The 17,529-nt window shown below is 33.1% G+C and overlaps 1 protein-coding gene across 1 annotated transcript in view; it reads right to left on the bottom strand.

The window, feature by feature from the left end:
- LOC114324194 (glutamate receptor ionotropic, kainate 2) overlaps positions 1-17,529 on the bottom strand; it is a 96,521-nt gene that overhangs the window by 36,269 nt on the left and 42,723 nt on the right. Inside the window, exons 8-10 of the mRNA XM_028271961.2 lie at positions 16,738-16,954; positions 4,233-4,317; positions 4,039-4,177 (exon numbers count right to left, since the gene is read on the bottom strand). Of these exons, the coding sequence (XP_028127762.2) occupies positions 4,039-4,177; positions 4,233-4,317; positions 16,738-16,954 (441 nt within the window). The remainder of the gene's footprint in view (positions 1-4,038; positions 4,178-4,232; positions 4,318-16,737; positions 16,955-17,529) is intronic.

Raw genomic sequence — 17,529 nt, 5'->3', positions numbered from 1 at the left:
ATTTTACGAGCAACTACAAACAACGTTTAATAGGATTAATAATAAATATAGAAGAGATATAAAAATAGTAATCGGAGACTTTAATGCAAAAATAGGAAATGATAATAAAGGACATGAACATGTGTTGGGAAAGGAGGGAATCGGAGAGAGAAACTACAATGGAAATCGATTAATCGAATTTTGTGAGCAAAATGAACTTTTAATAGGCGGAAGCATCTTTAAACATAAGCGGATACATATGGAAACATGGAAATCACCGGGAGGGAGATACAAGAATCAAATAGACCACATAATAATTGAATATAAATGGAGAAGCTGGCTGCAAGATGTCAGGAGCTTAAGAGGTGCTGATGTGGGATCAGACCACATGCTAATCAAAGCGAGACTAAAAATGAAATTAGCCAGAGATAAAAACCAAAAAATCAGCAGAAGGAACAAGTACAACGTTGATTCCCTAAAACAAGAATGTATAAGAAAAAAATTCAGTGAGAAACTGGCAATTAACCGAACAGTATCACAACAAACTGGAGAGTCAGTCGAAGAAACATGGAAATATTTTAAAGAAGTGATGATGAATACAGCAAAAGAAACAATCGGATTAAAAAGAAGACAAAATAAAAAATGGATTACCAAAGACACTCTACTACTGATAGAAGAAAGAAAAAAAATCAAAAAAGAAATTCTACAAAAGGAAGGATCGGAAGAAGAGAGGGCACTTGAAAGGAAATACAAGGCAAAAAATGCAGAAGTAAAAAACAAGCCAGAAAAGATAAAAGAAACTATATAAATGAGATGCTAAATATATCAGAAGAAGCAGCGAAAGAAAACGACTTACGAACACAATATACAACCATACGAAACTTAACAGGAAAAGCACAACGAAATATACGAGAAGTAAAGGATAAACAAGGAAATAGAATAAAAAATGAGAAAGAAATAATACAAAGATGGAAGGAATACTTCGAAGAGATATATGCTAAGCATGAAATAACTCAAATCATAGAAGAGGAAGTAGAATCACCAGAGCTAGAAGTGAATATTGGAGAAATTACAATGGAAGAAATTGGAAACACCCTAAAACTACTAAAAAATGGCAAAGTCGCAGGAATCGACAATATACCCATTGACATAATAAAAGCAGACACCGAGCAGTCAATAGAGATGCTACCTACACTTTTGAATAAAATATGGACGGACGAAGAATTGCCAAAGGAGTGGAAAGAGGGATTGATTATAAAAATACACAAAAAGGAGACCTGAGCAAATGCAACAATTGGCGTGCAATAACACTACTAAGTGCCAGATCCAAAGTGCTGACCAAAATCATTTTGGAAAGATTGAAGCCGAAACTAGATAAAAAACTGAGAAACAACCAAGCAGGCTTCCGTTCCAACCATTCCACTATTGATCACATTTGCACCCTTAGAATGATCTTGGAACAAACAAATGAATGGAATAAAGATATAGATGTGAGTTTTATCGACTTCGAAAAGGCCTTTGACCGTATAAATAGGACACAGATGTGGAAAATCCTTAGATTATATGGGATACCACAAAAAATCATAAACTTTAATAAACTCTTCTACGAAGGATACAAAGCCAAACTAGAACATTCAGGTGAAGTAACAGAAGAAATATCCATAGAAAGTGGAGTCAAACAGGGTTGTGTACTATCCCCTATCCTATTTCTTATTATGATAGATTGGGTAATGAGGAAAGTAATCGACGATCGAAGAGGCATCAGGTGGAACCTTATCAAACAGTTAGAAGATCTCGAATTTGCAGATGACATCTGCCTGATAACTGAACACCGAAATCATATGCAAGCAAAAATTGACAAATTGGCACAGTACTCCGACACGATCGGACTTCGAATAAACACAGAAAAAACTAAACTTCTAAAAAATAATAACCATCCAAATAATAAAATAATGATAAACGGTAAAGAAGTAGAAGAGGTAGACAAGTTCACATATCTGGGATCTGTCATGGAAAGGATCGGGGGGTGTAAAAAGGATATACAGACGAGAATAACAAAGGCGCAACACGCATTCAACGCTTTAAATAGAATTTGGCAAACAAACGAAATATCGGAAACAACAAAAATTCAAACCTTTAACAGTTGCATTAAAAGTATACTGCTCTATGGAGCAGAAACATGGAAACAGGACGAAAATACAACTAAAAAACTACAAACATTTGTAAACAAATCTCTAAGAAAAATCCTGAAAATATACTGGCCAAACAAAATAACTAATACAGAACTATGGGAAAGGACAAAGCAAACTAACGTATCTACTACAGCCAAGGAAAAAGAAATGGAAATGGATCGGCCACACTTTAAGGAAAGACCAAAGCAGCATAGCAAGACAAGCACTTGAATACCAACCAGAGGGGAAAATAAAGAGGGGCAGACCAGACAACAGCTGGAAAAGAACAACAACGAGAGAACACGAAAAAAAATTGGACTAAGATGGGGCGAAGTCAAAAAGAGAGCAAAAGATAGAAGAGAGTGAAGGGAATTAGTTCACAATTTATCCAGAGAATAAAAGCAAAAGAAGATGCGCTGTCCCGGCCAGACAGCAATCTTACACTGTTGGTCAAGAAACGCATAAGCGCCCAATACTCCACAAGGCGGGATGGAACGAGAGAGAGAGAGAGAGAGAGAGAGAGAGAGAGAGAGAGAGAGAGAGAGAGAGAGAGAGAGAGAGAGAGAGAGATAAGGCTATTAATATTAAATTATTTTAAAATGCTCAGTCACAAAAAGAGGTGGCATTGAAAGGGTTGGTAAAGGTGGTTTTTGCATGATATTACAATCAAACAAATGAAATAGAGGATGTGGAAAAATCCCCTTACGAATAACTCACACATCCACTATTTCTGGCTGGGAAAAATTATGATATTACAAGTTTTAATTGTCAATAGTTTACTCAATTTTTGCTGTACATAAAATTTTTGCAAACCATTTTCTTGGGAAATAAATAAGTTACAATTTCTTAATAAAATATTTTGTGGTATCTCTGATGCTAATCTTTCTATTTTGAAGAAAAAAGCATTTTTTAAGAAAGTAAAAAAACTCGCTATTCGCTGTTAACTCCATTTTTTTTTAAAAACTAATCATTCTAAGCCGATCAAACTTCTAGAACCTATTAACAATACATAAATCAAGAAAACCAAATCAGGTCAATGACAACTTTTAATTACGGTGGTGATTAGGGGGTTGTTTACGATCACTTTTTTGCTGAAAAAAATAGGGACTGACATTCTTTTCATTATAAGTCACTTAATTTTTTTAGCTTGAGGTTTTTCTTATTTCTGGAGATACATATTTTTAAATACTTTAAATTAGTTTCAACAAGTTATCCTTGAAAAATATATAGCTTTTCCGTCCTTTGACTTCGAAACTACAATATTTAGCATTTGACAAAGAAGAGCCAACATATAATAAAGTATAACTCGATTACTATTGGTCTTAAAGAAAATAAAAAAAAACGGTTTTGTTTATTTATTCAAAAGGTACATTTTTGTTAAGTAAAGTTGTTTTGATAAAACGAAAACTTTTTGAGTTATTAGCAGAAAACTGATTAAAAACTATTTTCGATATAAAACTAACACTTTCGATAGCGAATAAATCGAACACTATTAATTTTATCAAAAAAATGTATAAAACGTTTTTTGCTTATAATGAATGTTTTTACCAATTCTTGCGGTCAAAATATAATAAAAATTTCCACCCCCGAGATGGGGTGGCAACCACCCCCATGGTAAAAGCGCCTTTGGGCATGATATAGATTTTGATCCCTGGACTATCCACTACTTATTCTCAAATTTTTAAGCAAATCGATTCATTCTGTAAAAATTGCGAGGTTTTGCCTATTTTAAGCTTCGTTACTGGGACTACCGAAGATCCTTCAAGAGATGAAATGAATGAAGCAATAGAAAGAAGACATGTGCAAGAAGGGGACTGGCAAAAAAGAAAGAGCTGTAGAGAACAGTTGTGTGAAGGAATTCAGTAAAAATTTTAGTGTATATATTTACCTTAGTATAATGTATAATCCAAGTGAAATAAAGATATACGCATAAACGATAGACATCCAAACAGAACGAGAAAATGGATTTAATACTGCAAATGTACGAGTTTCACCATAATCGGGTGTTCTGTATAAAACACTGATTCCTAAAATGTACAAGCATTTTATTCGGATATTTTGTCAAATTATTTATCTACATACCTAAAGTCATGAATGGTAAACTGAAGTCCACGACTTCTTGTCGTTCTTGTGTTATCGTAAGATCTGCAATCCCCAGGTGAGCTTTCTAAGGATTACAAAACATATAATTTTAGAATATGTATAACTTCTTTTATCCTTAAACTTTCGGATAAAAGTTTAAGAATATACAGGGTGTTTGGTAAGGAATAGGCCAGAGCTTAACCTTAGATTCCTGAGCTTAAAATAAGTCGATTAAAGCTAACTTACCTTAGTAAAAAAGTTGATAATAACCGAAATACTTAAACTTTTAAAAGTCAAAGTTAAACTTTTATTTTATTTATTTTTGAATATTCCCTGACAGGCATGGGACATCAACGCAAAATTTGGTAAGTAATGCTGGTATTGTACAATCTACTAAATTATGTTAAACGGGGAACGTGAATCGTTGACCCTTCCCAAATTCTACGCCACTGGCGAAATTGCTATTTTAGTGCAATTTTTTTATTCTCCAATACTTTCTATGTAAAAAAACAGACTCTTCATTCGTAACGATAAAGCCAATAGTTTTCGAGATATTTGAAGCTAAAAACAAAGGAGCCTAATACATTAATCAAAATAAGTGTGCCTTTTCATTTTTAACTACAAATATCTCGAAAACTAATAATTTTATCGTTACGAATGAAGAGTATATTATTTGCATAGAAAGTATTGGAGAATCTAAAAATTTTGCTAAAACAGCAGTTTCACAGTGGCGTAGAATTTGGGAAGGGTCAACCATTCACTTTCCCCTGTCGTACGCCTCTTGTATTAGCCAGAAACGATTTTTTTTTCTTCCTTATTGGCTTTGGATTACTTGATCCATTCAGCCACGATAGATAATAAATTACTGTTTGCTACAATATTCCAAATATAATACATTGCATTACATAATACATTAGGTACATGTGCGCACATATAATACTTATGCACGCACGTACATACATATGTAGAAGTGGAAACATTTAATTGACCAGTAGGTATACTCCTCATTCATGGCCCTAACCAACTTAAATTAATTTACAAATAATTAAATCGACAAAAAAAACTACATGCTAATACTAAATACTAATACTAAATGCTAATAAATATATGTTTTTTTTACACAGCGATAAGGCTTCAACCCGGATCAACCCCGCGGAGGTTTACACCCTCTTTGTGTTTTCAATTTTTTTTTTCTCTTTTTTATTTTTTTATAATTTATTATACTTTTTTTTTATTTATTTAATTTTTTTTTATTTATTTAATTTTTTTTTTGTTTTTTTTAAGAAGATTTAATTTTTTTTTTATACATTTTTTTTGTATACATATTTTTTTGTATAATTTTTTTTTTTTTTTTTTTAATTTTTTCAATATAAACTTTTATACAATTCTATTCTTATTACCTCCCTGCAAAATCTACTTAATGAACTTTCACAGGGAGACAATATTACATAATAAGGATAAACAAAAAAAAAAAACAATAATTATTGCTAAACACATTCAACCGGACTCATTCAGTGCAAGTTAAATTTTCCTCTTAGTCCTTTTTAAAAACTCCCAGATGATTTGTTTAATTTTAGAATTTCTACGAGACAAATATAAAAGAGAAGCATTATTTTGTGGGAAAGGTATTTCTTCTTGAACCAGATTGTGCATCAAAAACTTAATTGCAACATCATTATGTTTGCATCCAAACAACCAATGATTAATATCGTCAACATATCCATTGCAATCGCAAAGATCCGATTCGGATAGGTTAAATCTATAGAGGTATGACTTGACAGTGGCATGATTAAAGAGACATCTAATAAACATGGCATATATATTTCTATTGGGATAACTTCTGATAGCAAAAGGCTCAGTAGGTAAACTAGGATGAATTTTGGTGTAGAGATTCATCCTAGTTTACCTACTGAGCCTTTTGCTATCAGGAGTTATCCCAATAGAAATATATATGCCATGTTTATTAGATGTCTCTTTAATCATGCCACTGTCAAGTCATACCTCTATAGATTTAACCTATCCGAATCAGATCTTTGCGATTGCAATGGATATGTTGACGATATTAATCATTGGTTGTTTGGATGCAAACATAATGATGTTGCAATTAAGTTTTTGATGCACAATCTGGTTCAAGAAGAAATACCTTTCCCATAAAATAATGCTTCTCTTTTATATTTGTCTCGTAGAAATTCTAAAATTAAACAAATCATCTGGGAGTTTTTAAAAAGGACTAAGAGGAAAATTTAACTTGCACTGAATGAGTCCGGTTGAATGTGTTTAGCAATAATTATTGTTTTTTTGTTTATCCTTATTACGTAATATTGTCTCCCTGTGAAAGTTCATTAAGTAGATTTTGCAGGGAGGTAATAAGAATAGAATTGTATAAAAGTTTATATTGAAAAAATTAAAAAAAAAAAAAAAAACAAAAATTAAATAAATAAAAAAAGTATAATAAATTATAAAAAAATAAAAAAGAAACGATTATTTAACATAATTTAGTAGGGTGTACACTGTGTACAGTACCTACAGTTTCTGCCAAGTATCATAAGGATATATCAAATAGTTTTATAGTACCGGGCACACATAGTTCTTAAAGTTTTAAATAAAGAATAAATTATTAAAAAAAAAAGAATACTTTAAATGACATATCCTTGTGATACTTGGCAGAAAGTGTAGGCACTGTACACCCTACTAAATTATGTTAAATAATCGTTTCTGGCTACTACCAGAGGGGTGGGACAGGGAAAAGTGATTGGTTGGCCCTTCCCAAATTCTACGTCACTGATGAAACTGCTATTTTAGCAAAATTTTTAGATTCTCCAATACTTTATATGAGAATAATATACCCTCCATTCGTAACGATAAAGTCATTAGTTTTCGAGATATTTGAAGTTGTGAAATGAAAAGGCACATTTATTTTAATTAATGTATTATGTTCCTTCGTTCTTAGCTTCAAATATCTCGAAAACTAATGGCTTTATCGTTACGAATGAAGAGTCTGTTTTTTACATATAAAGTATTGGAGAATCAAAAAATTGCACTAAAATAGCTACTCCGCCAGTGGCATAGAATTTGGGAAGGGTCAACCATTCACGTTCTCCCGTATTACGCCTCTGGTAGTAGCCAGAAACGTTTGTTTAACATAATTTAGTAGATTGTACAATACCAGCACCACTTACCAAATTTCGCGTTGATGTCCCATGCCTGTCGACATGTTTGGCACCCTGTAATTCCGTTATTATCAACTTTTGTACTAAGGTAAGTTAGCTTAAATCGACCTATTTTAAGCTCAGGAATCTAAGGTTAAGCTATGGCCCATTCTTCACCAAACACCGTGTACAAGCATATTTGGTCATTATTTATTATAACCTTATGTTTTTAATATACCAAGCACATATCTTTCACTGATTGCATTATAATAAAACAGATAAGGTTTCTAAAACACACCAAGGAAGCAAAATATTTAATAAGAAAGAGGAAAGAGCTTGTGCAAGACAAAAATAACAGAAATCAACAAAATAATTAAGAAAATATCTAGAAAAGACATAAGGGGGTGCAAAATTCTTCTGTTTCTAGTACCGACTAAACTAATGAAGATTGGCTATAACCATTGCAAATCAGCCTCTATATTTTGCTTTTCTTAAAAGCGTCTATCTGTGTGTTTAACCCGGGGCAGTCGCGAATGTTTCGCCAGGATATTTGTCGTCTACCATTACCACTTTTTCCTTTGATTTGACCTTTCATAATCAGCTATAACAACTCATACTTATCATTTCTAATTATGTGCCACAAATATGCCGTTTTTCTTCTTTTAATGGTGGTCAAAAGTTATCTGTCTTTTTCCATTATCTGTAACACCATTTCGTTCGCAATATGATCGGTTCATGGTATTTTCAAAATTCTCCTAAAAAGCCACATCTCAAACGCTTCTAGCTTTCTGATTAAGTCGACATTAACAGTCCAACACCTTAAATAAAAATAGAGTGGATAAAATAATTTACCATCCCATATCGGATTTGCAGATTAAGTCTTTGGTTGTTCAGAAATTTCCTCATCTTCAAAAAGGCTGCTCTACTCTTGAATAAATTTCTGATTTCGGATTTAGATCTTCCGTAATGCAGACTCCTAAGTATTTCATTTTATCCACTTGTTCTATATCTTTATTTTTTATCTGGATCCTTGTTATGATTTTACTAATCCTACATAATAACCATGGTTATTGTTTTCATTATATTTATTGTTAAACCAAACTGTTCCCTAGTATCACAAATAGTTGTGTTTAGTAGCGTCTGCAGGTCTTGCTTATTTTCAGCGATAATGACTGTATCGTAGGCATAACGAATGTTATTCATATTTTCACCATATTTATATCTTGACCCCTTCTGTGCAGTTTTCAAGTGCTAGTATAAATAACTATTCGGAGTAAATATTAAATGGTGATGGTGAAAGTACACCGATCTGTCTCCAGAGATATGTAAAGAAAATAGATCAGGCTAGTCATATGCCACTCAATGCATCGGGGTGTAACGCCGATATCAAGTACGGTGGTCTAGCTATCTTTGTCTGTCGTGCGAGTGTGAGCGTATCTACCAAGAGGTGGGAATAACGGAACGACAGTGACACACAGGCGGCGGCCATCATATGCTAGAGAGAGAAAGCTAAGCGCCGGTAGAGAGAGAGATAGATAGACCACCGACCCGAACTGTTCCGCTATTTTTCGAACTGGCCTAATCTATTCTGTTATATCTATGCCTGTCTCACTCCTCTACATCTATTGCGTATCCGTCCTATTTCCGTCTAATGTTACAATAATAGTCTGTTGCTTCCGATAGAGATTTCTCACTATATAGTCCTGTCGCCAGTGGGGGTACAACGGCCTCCTTAATTCAGATAGACTTATCCAAGTTTTTTTATGCATTTTGATCCGTAGAACACGAATTTTTTGGGCAACAGTCGATCCGGATGTCGAAAAGATTGTTATAAACAAAGAACTTGAGGAATCACATAACAGCGATTTTTCGCAAAACAAAACATTGTTTTGTATTTTTTGGGTCATTCTAAGCAAAAAATGTTTTTACAAGTTTTCTCGTAGGATGCATAGTTTTCGACATAAACGGGGTTGAATTTTCAAAAAATCGAAAAATTGCAATTTTTGAACCCGAATAACTTTTGATTGAAAAATAAAATAGCAATTCTGCTTACCGCATTTGAAAGTTCAAGTCAAATTCTATCGGTTTTGATTACTTTCATTGCTAAAAATTAATTTTTTTATTGTTAAAAAAAGCTATAAACACGTAGTGATTGAATGATGTTTTCAATGCATTTCCCATTTGAAATCGAACGAGGCGAGCATACAGACAATTTCTACGTAGATTACGTACATTAAAACGCATGAATTGGGCACGGGAAACACTATGTGTTTATGGCTTTGTTTAGCAAATAAAAACTTAATCTTTAGCAAGGCAAATAATCAAAACCGATTGAATTTGACTTGAACTTTCAAATTCAGTAAGCAGAATTGCTATTTTATTTTTTAATCAAAAGTTATTCGGGTTCAAAAATTGCACTTTTTCGATTTTTTGAAAGTTCAACCGCGTTTCTCCCTAAAACTATGCATCGTACAAAAAAACTTGTAAGACCATTTTTTGCTGAGAATCACCCAAAAAAATACAAAAAAATGTTTTGTTTTGCGAAAAATCGCTGTTATGTAATTCCTCAAGTTCTTTGTTTACAACAAACTTATCGACATCCGGATCAACTGTTACCCAAAAACTTCGTGTTCTACGGGGCAAAATATATCAAAAAAACTTGGGTAAGTCCATCTGAATTAAGGAGGCCGTTGTACCCCCCTGGCGACAGGACTAATGTTAATATTATTTTTGTCGAGTTGTTTTCACGATACATTTCATGAGAATGTTATGTTTAATTTTGTCGAAAGCTTTCTCATAGAAAAGATCTTTTTGTTGGTCTCGACATCTTTGGACAAGAGTTGTGAAACTATACAGAGCTTCTACTGTTCCAAAGCCCTTACGAAAGCGAAACTGTCTATTACTCATATTCGCTTCATACTTTCTGAATATTCTCTGCATGTATGTATAAAATTTTAAAATGTTTTAAATAATTGTATATGTAACATTAAGCTGATCAATCTATAATAGTCATTACAGTGTTTGGGGTTCTTGGTTTTTGGCAGCGGAGCAAAGATCGATAGTAGCCAATCTCTATGTATCTCACCAGATTTGTATATTTTGTTGAAGAAGATAGTGATTGCCCTTAAATTATTGTCATCTATAAGTAGTTTAATCAGCTCGATGTGAACTTCATCTGGCCCAAGGATTCTGTCAGATTTTGAGTTGTCTACAGCATGTTGGACTTCACATTTTGATATTATTGAAGCTTCCTAGCTATTAATTTGTATTGGTTTCGTTCTTGTGTCCATGAAAAAATCTTCAATATATTTAGTCCACACTTATTTTATTTCAATTGGGTTATTATTAGGTTTATTGTTTTTGTCAATTAATCGGTTAGGTGTCCTTGTTCGTGACTTTCCGGATAAATCTTTAATTTTATGTAAATTATAAGGATAATGTTTCTTCTGAATTCCTCCACTTCAATCCATGTATCCATCATTTACCTTTCCTTAGCCTATTTTATTTCGTTCCTTATTAATTTATGTTTTTCTCTGTCTTCTTATGGAATTTTGTTTCTATATATTTTTTTATTTTTTACGTCCAAAATAAAAATACACGCTCAAATAAAAAGAAAGGTATGCGAGACTGGAAAAAAAAAACAAGCAAAGGTAGATATCTAATTATAAAACTAATTAATTTTGAAAGGAAGGAAGTTACAAAAACTCAAAAAATAACCACCATGACAGAACACTGCTGCCAAACATCGTAAAGCAGAGAAATTCAGAAAAAAAAATTAAACTATTGATTATTAATTTGTATTATATAGAAGATTACTGCACCTATAGCATTCTTTGTTGCTTAATTAAAAAACAGTAAGTCAAAAAATGTTTCTGGCTTTACTTTTCGGGTATAATATTCTAAGAGAGTGAGAATAAATTGAAAATAATATGACAGTTTTTCGAAAATTTGTTGTCTGGCAATAGACACGAGAGCCCGCAGGGCTCGAGTGGCTACTGCCCAATGACAACAAATTTGAGTAAAAATGAAGCATTATTTTCTTAATGATTCTTAGTGTCGTGTGATCTTCGTAAGATTATTTTTTAATACACACATACAAAAGTTAAGTCTTTTGTAACATTAATTTTATTGTGCAAAGAAGGAGTCGGGATAATAATTGCACCGAATAGACTACAACACGTTATAAAAGAAACATATGTTAACCAGAGAATATTATCGGTGAAAATGAAACTGATGGACGAAGAAATATGGACAATAATAACAGCCTACGGAGTAAACGAAGATGCAAGAAAGGAAGAGAAAAATAAATTTTTCGAGGAGCTCCAAATGCAAATTGATAATAGGGAAGAAAACGTAATTGTAATGGGAGATCTAAACGGTAGAGTTGGAAACAACAACAGTGGAATAGAGGAGTGCATGGGAAAAGAAGGAGAAGAAATGCTAAACAGAAATGATGAAAGAATAATAGAGATATGTATGGAGAACAAACTAGTTAAAACAAATACAAAATTTAAACATAAAGAAGTACACAAATACACGAGAGTACAAGACAGCAGAAACGAAAAATCAATCATAGATTACTTTTTGGTAAGCAGCAACAAATGGAAAAGAGTACAGGATACGAAAGTGAAAAGAGGCTCAGAGATTGGCAGTGACCACCATCTAGTAATAATGAGAATGAGAACAACAAAGGAAAAAGAAGAAAAGGGAAGAAGGCTTACAGAACAATCTTGAAGTAAACGAAAAATAAAAAGTTACAAATTAAAAAAAGAAAGATATAAGAAGAAATTCCAAGAAAAATTAGATAATACTTTGAAAGGTAGGGCAAAAAATACAAATATAGAAAAAAAATGGGAATATCTAAAAACCAGCATAATCAAAGCAGCTGAGGAAACTTGCGGGAAAGCAAAAATAGCAAATACTAACATGAGGAGAACAGAATGGTGGACGGAAGAAATACGAGAGAAAATAAAAAACAAAAAAGACAAACGGAAGAGATACCTAAGCACAAAACACCCGGAAGATTACGAAGCATATAAAGAAAAAAGGAAAGAGGTTAAAATAGCGGTGAAAGCATGAAAGGAAAGGTCATGGGAGAGATTTGGACAAAAAATGACAAACAATTATAGGGAAAACAAAAAACTCTTCTACGGTGCATTAAAACAACTCAGACAAAAGAAAGAGCACATTATGCCGAAAATAAAAGACAAGAATGGAAACGTACTAACAGAAGAAAAACAAATAATGGAAAGATGAAGAGAACATTTCAAAGAGCTAACCCTTGTAGACAAGGACAACATAGGGGAAATGCAAGAAAGGAATGTAGAACAACAAGTGGAACCCATAACAAGAGACGAATTAGATAAAGCAATAGAAAGAATAAAACTGGGCAAAGCACCAGGCAACGATCATATCACCCGGAAATGATAAAATTCATGGGAACAGAGGGAATGGATAGCATGAAAGAACTAATGAATGATATCATAAATAGAGCAGAATTACCAAAGGATTGGAAGAAAGACATTATATTACGAATAAACAAAAAGGGAGACAAGAGAAACTGTAATAATTACCGAGGTATCACCATATCAAGTATCCCTGGGAAGGTATTCGCAAGAAGAATAGAGACAAGAATAAAAACCCAAATAGAAACAACTATGGAAGACACACAGTGTGGATTCAGGAAGGGCAGAAGCACGCAAGACCTAATATTCACATTAAGACAAGTATGTGAGAAGGTAACCAAGAAGAATAGAGAGATACATATGTGCTTCATTGACCTGGAAGAGGCGTTTGACAGAATCCGAAGAAAGGACGTTTGGAAGACACTAAAAGAAAGGGGAATCGACAGACACATAATAAAAGAAATAAAGGATATGTACAAAAATGATACAAATACAGTAAGAACCAATAACGAGGAATCCAGAGAATTTACTACAAGTCAAGGCGTCAAACAGGGATGCGTGCTGAGTCCACTGCTATTCTCAGTGGTACTGGATGAAGCGATAAAGAAAGCCAAGAGAAGAATGAGAAAACTAACATTAGGATACTGGCAAATGAAACAGACTCAACTATCGGAGCTACTATTTACAGACGACATGGTATTGCTAGCAGAAAACAGAGAAGGCTTACAGAACAATCTTGAAGTCCTAGAAGAAGTACTATCAAACATAAATATGAAAATTAATACAGAGAAAACAAAAACAATGATAATTTCAAATACGAGGAAGACAGACGCAATAGAATGAGGTGGGAGACAACTAGAGCAAGTGGAATATTTTAAATACCTAGGAGTAAGAATCGAATCAAGTGGTAAACAAGACATGGAAATAAACGAGAGAATGGGACGAACAGGAAGCTTATTTAACACTATGAAAACAACATTTTTTGGGAAAAAAGAGATACCGGAAAAAGTAAAAACGGCAGTCGTTAAATCAGTAGTTAGACCAACAATCATGTATAGCAGCGAGACATGGACATTGACGGGGAGACAAAAATCTAGAGTCAATGCTATGGAAATGAGGTTCCTGAGGAAAATAGCAAACAGAAAGAGGACAGACAAAATACGAAACGAAACAATTAGACAAAACCTAAAACTAGAACCAATCAATGAAAAAATAGTAGAAGGACAACTTAGATGGTTCGGGCACGTGTGTAGAATGTCGAACGAGAGGCTAACAAAGCGAGTGTTCGAAACGAGAGTGCAGAGGAAAAACAAAAGAGGGAGACCAAGAGTTATGTGGGTAGATGAAATCAGGAAAGAAATCGAGAAGAAGGGATTGACATTGGAAAGTGCAAGAAACCTAACGCAAGATCGGAAAGAATGGAGACTACAATGCCAAACTCAACTCCACCAGCCTTACACCTAAAGGTAGAAAGGCTTAGGACTATGTAAGTAAGTAATTTTATTCTATTAAGTATATTACAACAGATAACAGAACATAACAAGAGAACTAAGAACTATGTGTTTCTAGCATCTCGCGAGGATTTAAATTCCACATCCTTAAAGGGGTCTATGACTCGGTTAAATTCGTTATAATATAAATCTTGAATAAGTTTGGCGATTTTGTTCCACATTGTTTTAATCACTGCTTCCTTATAGTCTTCACCATTACACCTTTTCATATTAAATGCCCAGTCTTTTAAAATGACGGCCAATTTTGGGACAGTAGTATCTTGTTCCAGTTTGTAACCCCTTTCATCACAAAATTCTTGGAATTGCTTCCAAATTGAATTGTTGCTAAGTAAAGTATTCTTACTTGCATTTGATGTAGTTTCTATGTTTATTTCTTCCACGGATGCATAATCAAAACGTTTACTTTCGGTCATTTTATTAAATGTGACAGTTGTCAAAACTAGAAAACGTCACAGTATAATGAGCGGTTGTCATGAAACAGAAACAATCTACTTAAAAAATTATCAGTAGTGATTGCACAAGAGCTCTGAAATTATTGAATTTTTCCCGAGTGACACTTTGACAGTTTTAATTTCACGAGCCGAAGGCGAGTGAAAAAGTGTCACGAGAGCAAAAATTCTATATTAATTTCAGAGGTCGAGTGCAATTTGTTGCGATTATTTCATGAATAAAACTGTTCAAAACCAAAATTTTATTGTAACTTATTTATGTAAGTACCATTAAACGCACAGTTTTTATAAATATTTGACGATTGAAAGCCATCACTTTTATAATTTTTAAAACATTAATTGTCATTAATGTCACTGAATGTATTTTTTCATAGCAACGAAGGGCATCTGACGTAATATGCTTAACCACGGGAGATTATCAAAAATTATCACTAGTAATACCACTAGAGGTCAAATTATTTCCGGAAATTTTTTTGAGATCATGAATATTTTGAAAATTTCCCGAGTCGCAGACGAGGGAAATTTTCTAAAAATATTCATGATCAAAAAAAAAATTTCCGGATATTAATTTGACTTCGCGTGGTATTCGGTAAGAAAATTCCACACCAAATTTGCATTTGAAAATCCAAAGCTGCATGAACAGATTAATAGCGCGCCATAGCTTTGTCAGCAATTATTTAGGCTTTCAAATTCGTAATTTCTACTCATTGTAGTTGCATGGGAATACCATTTCAAGATAGAAAATAGTATATTCTTCAATTTTACATAAGTTTTGAGTAACTACAAGTGATAGAAAATGAATCAAAACTAAATTATGTAAACAAATAAAAACCAGTCTAACAAAAATGTTCTGTTATTGTAAACGTCAAAAAATTTCCACTATAATTCGCTGTTGGGTACCCCACGAGCAAAAAATTTCCGATAAAATAGCTCCGTTGCCATGGTGATCTGTCAAAATAACGTATTTTGATTGGTTCAAAATTACAGGTGTGGAATTTTCACCTTAATTTGCATCTCTGTAGCTTTCTATTGGTCAGAATATCCTATGAATGAAATAATCACCGTAATTTTCTACAGCAGATAATTCTCAGTATAATTTTAATCTAATTGGACAGAATTAAACACGTGATCAAATATCTTGTCGATCGGATAGCTCAGTGCGACTAGCGGCTGACCCACACTTCACTTCGCCTTGAGGTATGTGAGTTCAAGCCCAGCCCAGGCCATCGGAAAAACAAAAAGGCTAACGCGCCAGTATAAAATTCTAAATATGAATCTGGCGCTTAGACTGGAATATGCGGGCATCTGATCGACCTATGAGGGAGCAGTACGGCAAGGGATAAGGGCTTGCGGCTCGGTGATACTTCCCCATAGATCCCTACCGAAGGGCGTTGACGCCTAAGAACGGTGTAATACATACATCAAATATCTTACTATACGATTGGAAGTTAAAATCATTAAAAAATAATCTGTATAATTTCTTAATGTCAAAGTTTATTATTTTTCATTTAATCATTTCTGAAGATTTCCTTCATTATCTTTATTGGTTCATTGGAACTTGAGATCTGCTAAATAACTAAATTATTCCTACACTTCAACAGAATGGTCTGTTAACACAGAAATAAAAAATGTTGGATCTGAAGATATATCAAATATAACAGAAGACGAAATAAGAAACGCAATGCGAAATAAAACGTTCCAGGTTAAGACGGAATAGTATTAGAAGTGATAAAGTATGAAGGACAGCACATCATAAAAATGCTAAAATTATTTATACAATACCCGTAGTATTGTATCGTCAAATAAAACATTCTTAGGGGCGTCTGCCAAACGAGTATGAGACAGTTTTCTCTTTTTAATATTTTTAATCAAACATAGTGTTTTTAGTTTAAAATAGAATAAATATAGAATTAATTAATAAATAAGCTACTACTTGATTTATACTACTTTAATCAGTCAATACCAACAAAACTTTTAAAAAATAAACATACCTGATTAATAACATCGCCGATTAACCCATTCCAAGTATCTGTTTCTTCATTATAGAAGCCATAATGATTATCTTCAACAACATAAATTTCAAATTCGAAACCAACTATTTTGGCGATGCTTGATATCAGATCCATTGAATACCCTTCAAACCTAGCATTTCCTTCTAATGCCTTGCCATCTTCTTCTTCTCTTAATGTCAAGTAGGGTTCACCAATTCTACATACCAGAATATAATGTGGTTTATATATAGGGTGAGTGGGGAGGAACGCGCCAAACTTTAAGACTGTACAATATACGTAAAATAATCAAAAATTACTCATATGTTGTTATTCGATTTTCATTTGTTTCCGAGATAAGGGATGTTAAAATTTTTATTACAAACCGACGATTAATTTATTGCTCTAAAATCGGTTGAGGTGTGCAAATGAAATTTGCTTGGTTTTAAGACATAGTTATTACGCATGTTTTGACATACAACTAAGAATTTTATATTCACCATTGGCGCACATACGGATAATAGTCTGAAATTTTTTAAAGATGGTACGCCACTGAAATATTTCAAATTAAAAATCTTTCTTGAATTCCTCGTTCAATTTGTGACAAAAAATCTATTTCCCTTTTTTTCATGCGACGCTTAGTTTTCATGCAAAAAATAAAACATATTAACGCTTACAAAGTTTTCGACGAAGTTTCTATGTATATGAATGTGTAGAAACTTATTTCGAATACTTTGTAAGCGTTAAGATATTTTATCTTTTGCATGAAAACGAAGCGTCGTATGAACAAACATG

Source organism: Diabrotica virgifera, chromosome 5, assembly GCF_917563875.1.
Source record: "Diabrotica virgifera virgifera chromosome 5, PGI_DIABVI_V3a".
Lineage (NCBI taxonomy): Eukaryota > Metazoa > Arthropoda > Insecta > Coleoptera > Chrysomelidae > Diabrotica > Diabrotica virgifera.
This window is presented reverse-complemented; position numbering and strand designations above follow the sequence as displayed.